Source organism: Tachypleus tridentatus, chromosome 8, assembly GCF_004210375.1.
Source record: "Tachypleus tridentatus isolate NWPU-2018 chromosome 8, ASM421037v1, whole genome shotgun sequence".
Taxonomy (NCBI): Eukaryota; Metazoa; Arthropoda; class Merostomata; order Xiphosura; family Limulidae; genus Tachypleus; species Tachypleus tridentatus.
In genome coordinates, this window is record NC_134832.1 from 26,719,662 (window position 1) to 26,729,657 (window position 9,996).

The 9,996-nt window shown below is 29.8% G+C and overlaps 1 protein-coding gene across 1 annotated transcript in view; it reads left to right on the forward strand.

Annotated features, from left to right (window-relative positions):
• The window catches only part of LOC143222022 (cyclin-dependent kinase 14-like), a 141,147-nt gene extending 133,260 nt beyond the window's left edge, over nucleotides 1-7,887 (forward strand). Inside the window, exons 17-18 of the mRNA XM_076447834.1 lie at nucleotides 634-761; nucleotides 2,061-7,887. Of these exons, the coding sequence (XP_076303949.1) occupies nucleotides 634-731 (98 nt within the window). The 3' untranslated portion in view covers nucleotides 732-761; nucleotides 2,061-7,887. The remainder of the gene's footprint in view (nucleotides 1-633; nucleotides 762-2,060) is intronic.
• The last annotated feature ends 2,109 nt before the right edge of the window (nucleotides 7,888-9,996 follow it).

The window sequence follows — 9,996 nt, forward strand, 5'->3', positions numbered from 1 at the left end:
GTTTAAGGTATAATATTATTTACTTTCATAAATACAATTAAAGATACTTTAAATGGGGATATAACTATAAACATACTATGATTAAGTTGCAGTATTTTATCTCAGATAATAACTCTTTATATTAGTTACTTAGCAGAAGCCTCATACCCTAAAAATATAGAAGATATAAATCCAGTCTGTAACTGTTTGTAATTGCTGTGGAAATACACATGCATAATTCACTTACTTGGTTCTCAAAGAATGCTTTAGATTTAAAGTATCTCTCACATTATGAAACTGTTTCCCTCAGATGAACTTATATTTATCAGGTATTAATATTCAGCATTCAACCTTTCTAACAAACAGTTTACTTATTATGTGTATATAACAGGTTACCTTTCGATATGGTGGATGCAGTAAATTTTGTAAATATATAAATAATAAGGGCTGTCTTTAGGTATTTGTTGTTATGTCTTTTTTCTTTTTAATTATTTAGTTTAATTTATTGGATAGGACAGCCCAAGTGGACTGAAAGATTGCTTCTTTATTATATGATGTTACAAACTAAAAAATAAACAAAACATTGTATTAAGTTTATAATAAATCAGTATTTGTATTTAGTCTGAAAGTCATTTATTTTTCCAAATCTCATAGAGTCGTCAATCTACAATGTTCCTGGATGTAAACTTAGTCCAGAGACCTACAACCACCCTATGTCTGTGATCAAAGCAGCTGCTAAGCTTCGACGGTAGTTTTCCTATTTTCTGGATATCTGTGATATGGTAGATATATATATATTCCAGTTTCAAAATTTTATAACCTAGATTAAATTAAGTTATACATCAGAAATACTGATGTTTTCAACTTTTTTTTTCTTTTCTTTTAAAATCTGATATTTTTAAGTGTTGTATTTTTTTCTGAATCTAGTTCACATCTTATATAGAAAGCATTTTTTTTAATATTTTTAGTATTATTTTATTAAACCTACTAAGACACTGTTTAGTCAAGGATATGTGTTTTCTGTTTCACTGTAGTTATTTCTTATAAAGTAAGTATATGTTTAAAATATATCTTTAAAAATAATGTAAAACCATTTTTATCAGTGATTTGTAAATATAAATGTATTATATTTATACAATATAAAGTATATATGACCCACTTTAATAAATTTTTATTATTTCATTCAAATTTTATTTAAAAAATTGTGATACAATCTATTCAAAAGTACTGACATAGGAATATGTTTTATACCAAAATACAATTTCAAAATAACGTATATGCTTAATTCATTTGTGTTCTCATATATCAAGTTCAGGTGGCTACTGCAAATGCCATTTTGATACTAGATGACTTGTACAAATTCCTGTACTGTTTTCTTCAAAGGTTTGTAGGGGTATTAATGTGTCTCTTAACTCAATCTTTTACACGCGTGCTACTTTTGGCTTGCAATTTCAAAAAATTTGAATGTAATTATTATACAGTGTAACATAGAAGGGCTGACATTCGAACCTGAACCCCTTCCTACTAATGTGTCCCTATATGTTCTTTATATAATTAAGTTAACCAAACTTCAAAGGTACTCTCATAGCACTTCAGACCTGACTCCTGCCCTCTACAGAGAGCTTCTGTCTGGTTTTCATACCTGTAATTTTTCTCTTATCTCAACTAAATTTAACATGCATCATCAGAGCTTCCCATATATTGAATAAATACATCAGTGAGTCTTATTTGTAGCTTTTTTATATTAGCATATAAATGTATACTTAAAATAATGTTTTTATTTTCATTGTTCAGACCTCCTTGTGCCTAAAATCTTCAACTTAAAACACAGAACAATCAATATATGGATAGTTGCACTTTATAAGTGCACTATAAAGGATAGTTGCACATTCTTTAGACTTTTCTTTTATATAACAGTTTTAATTTGTGATTAGAAAATGTTTTTTCTTCCTCCAGCAAAGTACAGAGACAATATGTTTAATATTTGTCATTGCTGTTGGCTTTTCTAAAGCAATTTAAGTCATGCTAGTTAATTTGTGTATTTGTGTTTTTATTTTTGTTGTTGTTGTTGTTTTTTTAAGGGAAACTTCAGCAAAGCTAAGGTGATATTAAGCATTTCTTCTGGGAATGGTGGATGGGCTCTTACTTGGTATGGAAGTTTGCTCATTATCTCTGTTATAAAAATTACATCTTGATCTGAACATCAACACAGCAGCCTACAAGCTCTTAACCTGGATAACTTTTGAATGTCTTGGAAAACTTTTCATTAAGTGGTCATTAACTTGTTTCTTCTGATATGCATAATATACTTTAGCACTTAGGATTGTGGACACATCACCAGTATAGCAGTGATACCAACCACAATTTTGGACACATCACTAACACAGCAGTGGTACTAACCATAACTGTGGACACATTGCCAATACAGCAGTGGTACCAACCAGGATTGTGAACAGGTCACCAGTGCAGTAGTGGTACCAATCATAGTTGTGGACACATCACCAATACAGTGGTACCAACCACGTTTTTTTTTGCACTCTCTTAATGGAGATTGAATAAAACACAAAATCAAGTATTCATAGGTGTAGATTTATAAGCATCAAATATTTTTATCACATTGATTTTGTTAAATTAGTCCTGTAGCTGTATTTCTGGTGTGGAACTTTACATCTGGTATATGTGGTTTAGTGATTTATAAATGAACAGTTTATATACATTCTAGTAAAACACCAGAATTTTAAATACACATACATCTTATCTTCACACGTAGTGAATAATTTTAACATAAATATGTCACGATCATTAAAATAATGTTCTTCTGAAATTGTACAACTTATTTTGTACAGTATTCCTACCTATTTATTATGAAGTGTAGCATTACATTTATTACTGTACAGATACTCACAAGTGGCTAAAACCATGAATAATCTTAACCATTAAAATAATATAGTGAAAATGGAACACTTCAATAGGGTTTGCTTTATAGTTGTTGGGTTTTTTTTAATTAATTAAGATATACTTTCAGTCTGTTTTTATAAATAATGGGTTCTATGTATTTTTCATGTCCAATGAGATTACATGTCTGGTTTATGTCAGTTTTACAGCAAGTGCTTAGACAATAGATAAAATTATATTAGGAAAATAAGTTCTACAGAGTGTGGTAAAGAAGAAAATATGAACATTTGTTTTACTGGTTTCAAAATAGTGTAGGTTATTGTACATTAAGGTGACTTGTACAATAACAAACCCCTTTTGGTTTATATTTGCGGTACAGTTGTAGAGCAAGCTTGCTTATTCAACAGTAGACTGATTTTGTCTTAGGCTGCTTTTCTATATGTATAGAATAATTAGTTAAACAGTAATAGACCTAAGAGAATAACTTTTATTTAAACTGTTAGACAGTTGTATAGGACGATTATTTTTGACAACAGTAGATTGATTTTGGTTAAAATAGTGACAACAGTTTTACAGAAAGATTACTTAAGGTTACACACTTGCCTGGTTCTACCCACAGTGTTTTCTTTAACATCTAGTTCATTGATTAAGATATTTCAATAAAGTGTATAACTTGTGGCAGAAACAGACTTTTTTTCTGGCATAGATTTTATTGAAATCCTTTAAGAAATAAGTGATGAACTTTCAGTTGAAATTAACTTTTATTATTTTGTTATAATAAGCAGCAACTGAATTTACTATTAACAAAGTTTTTTTGTTAGCAAGCATATAACCAACCCAAAATACACATTACTTGTCAGTAGTGAGAAAACTAAATTGTTTAAAATGCTATTATAACACATACATATATATATATAATTTTCATCATTTTGATGATCGTAAAATTATTTTGAAGTAAGATATTAAGTTTTCCATTAGTCATATTATAACTTTAACACCATGTTACCATACATTTTGGGATATCTACAAGTCTGTTAATATAATCATGTTAATAGCAAGGTCAGCTGCTACTTGCTTCAAACAAATATGCTCAAAGTAAAATTCACTACATATTTATTGAATTTTCAAAACTAAAAGTAGTGTTTTTTTCTATCAAATTTCCACTTTTATTGAGATACTTCAAAAATAAATTGCATATTCCAAAAAAAAACTACAAGTACACCTTGGGCAGTTGTATGTTTGTTTGCCACTTTAGACAGTAATAAACTAGTGTTTGCTTATCTTGCTGGTAAAGTTGTATATGAAGATGGTTTTAACAGTAGTAGACTAGTTATGGCTTAATTTGATGGTACAATTGTACAGAAAGATGGCTTAATTAGTAATAGGGTAATTTAGGCTTAACTTGGTACAATTGTATAGAAAGGTGAATTTAATCTACTGATAATGGTTCATATGGGTATCATAGCTAGAATATAACCAATAAATCTCCTGAACTGTTCTAAAAAAGCTTTCACTTGACTAGTGATTGTTGTGGCTTTAAACCCAAACATTTTTAGGTGACATTTTTTTAGTAACTCCATTAGAGGAGTTAGAACTAGAACCTAGTAGGGGCCTAATCAGTAATAAACAAGTTAACTGAATCGAGTCTGTTTTTAAAACAGATTTGGTGTTCTTATGAACTCAGAATTTATTGAGCATGTTATTATATAAGCATTATTTGTTCGTAGGAGCAAATATTAGATTTGTATAATTACATAACAGTGGCAGTTTTCATTTAGTAATTATTAGCAGATAATATTGTTCTTTATTAACAACAGATGGCACCATATTAATATTATAGCTTTATTATTTTCCTATGCCATCCTTTTTAAACTTTCTTGAAACAAGTCCTCTTTCTTCAGACAATAATGGCTAAGAAGTATTGTATGTTTATTTATTTATCCTGTTTATACTGAGTCTGGAAACAGTTTAATTTGTCTAAAATATTCTGGCAGAATCTCTGATTTACATAAAATGAGAATTATTAAGTTATGAAGATAGATTATTTTAACTCTCAATAATGCAAAGTGAAACCTGCATCTGGTACAAATCTTAATATCCTTTTGCCAAGTATTGCCAATTTATCATTATACTATACCTTGGAAACGAAATTAAAAAACTGTATTTTAATGTTAGGATCTCACTTCCATCAAGTTTTATGCAATGGATAAGATCATTTGTGAAGTAAGGCCATGATATATATACAAGTTTTTGTAAAAGTTGATTGAGAAAATTTCCCTCTACCCTTTTACCTGCTTGCTTAACAATACTTAATGTATACATTGCTGTTATTTTAGTTTAATTTATGGAAAAATTGCTTTCATGATACTTTGTTGATATAAAGTTGCCAACAAATACAGCATTTAATTGAATATTCTTCTGAAATGTTCAACACAAATATTTTGCCATTTTAACTTAAAGCAGAATTAGAGTTGATCTTGCAATGAATAATTTATAATTATACAAATTGAAATATTTTATCATTTCATGTATTATTGCAATATTCAATTAAACAAAAATAAATTTATTAATTTAAGTACAATCTAATTATTAAAACATTCTACTTGAAGTACAGTAACAAGAAATCTCAAATGTCACTAACATGCATTTTGTCAAGAGTTAAGCTTATAACAATTATGTAGTAAATAATCAAGTACCACTCCTTGATTCAGATGAGAAATAATATATAAAGATATTTTAATTATTCCACATTTAGACAAAACTCAAATAATTGATAATAAACTTTACTGCTGGTTTTGTTTGAAATAGGCCAGGGTTAATGAATGATTTTGTTATCTTATTTTAAAATGTGAACTGACTTATGGAAATGTTATTCCTAGTGATGCTTAACTACTAAACATAGCTGGTTATGTATACAGCTCTTCTGGTTTCAAATGTGCAATTGCCCAGTTAAGTGGTATTCCTGGTGTCAATCAAAAATGGCTAATAAAATAGGTTTTTCTATGTTTCCTTTGAAATCAGTTACTAAAGTATTTATTCATGGTTTTTGTACAAAATGAACGTGAGGTGATGTAATACATATAATAAATGTTCAATGAAGATTGTTCTGCAGCTATGATTTTTAGAGAAAATTTGATGTCTTAGTTCATATTATCAAAATACCTGAAAACCAAGAAAAGAGCTACAAAGATTGCATTATATTGTTATTTACATATATTGTAACTATTTCTTTATTCCTTTTTTAAAGAAAAATAACCATACATGATGATATGTTGTTTGTAAAGTTTCATTCAAGTTATGTTTAAGTTTAATTTTTTTTAATGTGCCAAGCTGAGTTTGTACAGTCACCATTTCAACACTTGATAGGTTAAAATTTCAAACTTGCTTTAATTTTTTTCATTGGTATCTGATTACAGTGAAGGACGAGTAATCACACTTCCATCAACATTAAGTTATCTCATCTGCAGAAATTATTTTGTGTTGTATAATTTTTAGATTTAATGTTAATCATACATTTTTTGCAGATTTCCTTTTTACTTATAAACTTGGAAATTCTTTATTTTGTTAAAAAATATTTTTAAGTTCTAAAATTGCAAGTGGTTAGGGTACATTAAATTATTGTTTGTTGTTTTGTTCTATTTTGTTTTGTTTTTATTGCTTAGATGTCACAATAGGTTATTTATACTTTTTGAAAGGATTACTTTTAATGATATATGTATTAGCAGTTTGATCTTTTAATGGGTTTAATTTTGTAGAAAAGAAAATTTGATTTTCTTTTGCAAACAAGGTGATTTTTGTTGCAATAAGCTTAAAGTATTTATGTGGGGAGCTTGAACTCAGAGTGGTCAGTGTAACCCAAATAAATGGGAAATTAGTTCCATAACATATAAACGTTCTGGGCATGGGAAGATCTGTGAAGTAACCTGTTTATAATGTTTAAAAGATTAGGCTAGAAATTTCTTGGCCATTTATTTATCTTACCTTTTGGTATGTGAAACAATTTAAATGGTGTTAGTGTAACATATTTTTTTAAGATCATGTCATTCACTTATCAGGGGAATTGATGACATTAAACATAATTTTTGCACAATCTTCATATGAGATATGAAGATCGTATAACTAAATATATAATGAATCTCTTTCTGTGTCAAACTAGTTATTATGGAGGAAAGATCTCAGTGTCATTTATTAATCAAATAACTTTTTTGTTGTCATTGTTATTAGTGAGATTTGATGATTATATCTCGTATCAACATGCATTAATTTTACAGAAAAATAATTTAATGTTCTTGAAGACTCAAATTTGTGTTTACTTAATTTCAAAGTGTCATATAACTGAAAAAATGAAAAACTAAGAATGCTGATAAAAATTTGCAATTAAGAAATATATATTTCATGTTAACGGGATTTGTTAAATTATATAAAAGTACAATTTCTAACGTAACTGTTGAACCGTATTGAATATTCAGCACAGTGTAAGATAAATTGTATAATAAAAGTCCAAATACAAAATAGAAAGTTAAATTTATGGGAGCTATTGAAAAACGATTACAAAATGTTTCACTTTTGTACACTTCATCTAATACATAATTTTGTCACATAATATAACTTACTGTCTCTTGTTAATACATTTTTTATATGTATGTGAATAAAACGTTTTGGAGGTGAATAAAGTACCTCTGTTGTGTTTCAAGATTGTAATTGTTTGTCTTGTGCTAGAAATAAGTGTTGAAATAGAAGTATAGAAAACAAACACCTTCGTTCCAGTGAGAAAAACTGAAATCTCCAGAGGTCTTCAGTTTTTGTTGTATTAGATATTTATGTGTATATTCAGGAGCTGGGAATTTTTTTTATGTTTGTTAGCTAGAACTTTTGTACAAGTATGGTGGTGTAAGTTCTTTAAGCCTATGTACATATTGTCTTGTACTGTGAAACTGCTGTGTTAACACTTTTGCAAACTGTGTACTTTAGTTTAAGATATTAAGTTAGTATGAATAAAAATTTTTTTTTACACTTGTTGAGAATTTTTTTGTATGGATCAGCTGTGCCTGAACTGTGAACTTGAAGATTCCTGGGGTCATTGGTGCACTATAAGAGTGACAGTCAAATCCCACTATTTGGTCTTATAAGAATTGGTGGTAGGTGCTCTTGACTAGCTGCCTGCCGTATAACCTATCAGCTGTTTTAAACTATTTTGAATATACAAACAGCAACTCGTGTGACAGCCACAACTCGAATATTGTCAATGTGGAACACCTTGTATTAAAACTATACTTTGACATTTTTTAGCCTTCACAGATAATGTGCTGTCACTGAGTATTGGTCGACTTTGGGAAGGGTATTTATATCTGATGCAAATTATTCATGTACTTAGGTCACAAAGCTGTATTTAGAGTTATAATTTGATTTATAATTTTCAAGACTGGGAGATCACTTGTACTTAATGGTATTGGAAAACAAAGGAACTTGGGTCAACCTGGGGAATGAGGACCATTCATAAATAAACCAAGAAAAAGTCATACTGAAACTATGGCAAGCAAAATGCGACATTTTGTAACGGGTTAGAACCCACGAATACCTTTACGTGTTATGTGGAACAGTTTAAATTGTTTTAATATAACAAATTTTTAAGGTCATGTCATTCACTTATCAGGGAAATTGATGACATGTTAAACGTAACTTTTGTTTGATCTTCATATGGAAGTTTATATGCATTCGATGCCTATAAAGGATGTAATTATGGAAAAGCAACACAAGTTGCTTTCACGGTATATTCTTACAGCTATTGCATACTGGTATTCATAACATTCCATAAGAGATAAACCAGTCAGGATACAACATGCAACGATCAGACTGTTGAAACAGGTGTTTTAATGCAATCGCTTATGTGCACCAAATGGCTTATTTATTTGGATTGTTGAATTTCGACAAAGCTACTCGAGAGCTATCGGCTCTAGGTGTCTCTGTATTATAAAAGATAGTCTAAAGTGAAGGCAGCTAGTTAACACCACCCACTGCCATCTCTTAGTATGTTCTTTTACTATTAAGTAATGGGTTTGACGGTAACGTTATAATGCCCTCACAGCTGAAAAAGCGAGCATGCTCAATATCGGGAATGTGAACCTGCAGGTAACGACTCGAGTGCCCTAACCACCAGACTATGCCGGGCCTTAAATGGCTTACGATCGGTCGTAGCGACATGTACTGCAACAACGTGGTGAGGCTCAAAAATGTTTCAATGTAATGTACTCAGTGTACATATAGTATAGTATCTATACTATACTCATATAATAAAATCGTTGGAAACGTTTAGAAAATACGTCTCTAACCGTATAATTAATTTTTTATTAATACATATCTCCATTATCTAAACTTTTTTTTTTCCTGGCGATAGAAAGAAAAGAATAAAGTGAAATTTAGTAAATTAGCAAGAAAACGTTTTATGAAATTATAAACTGCCCTTAGCCAAAATATTGAGTGCCACAGTTAAAGGAGATTCATAGGAAAAGGATTTCTAGTTTGAACGTTCCAAACTTAATAAAAGAATAGAACGACGTTTTTTGATGATGCAATCGAGAACTGGTTTATTCACAAACAGCTTGCAAGGTGTGCGTGTGTGTGTGTCAAACTGATGGACGGCTTCATTATGTATAATACAACTGAAGACAAGTCAAGTATCCCCAAACAAAAGCGGACACACCTGCACTAACCCTGATCAGGAATGACAGCCTGAGAGCAGAATTAACATTGTTCAAAACTAGGTACATCCTGTTTTAGAAAAATATGTAGACTGGTGTAGTTAAAGACTGTGCTAGCGTTCCAAAAATCTGGCAGAATATGTCTCACCATTTTTCATAATATTAAAGCTTGTGTATGATTCGAATAATTTTATTCGAAAGCTCACTGAAAACAGCTTATAATCTGAAGAAACTGCAAGTGTGACAAAAATGAACATTTAATTACTTTTCCGTTATTTTTGGAGTGCTTTGTTCTGAAGAGGGAGTGCAAAGTCCAGAACAAAGAGAACACTCTTTATGAGGTTGTGATGATTGTGAACAATCTCGGGCCTAACCAATGTTTTGAGTGAAACGGTTTGTAATGAGTGTTTGCAAGTTTGTTTGT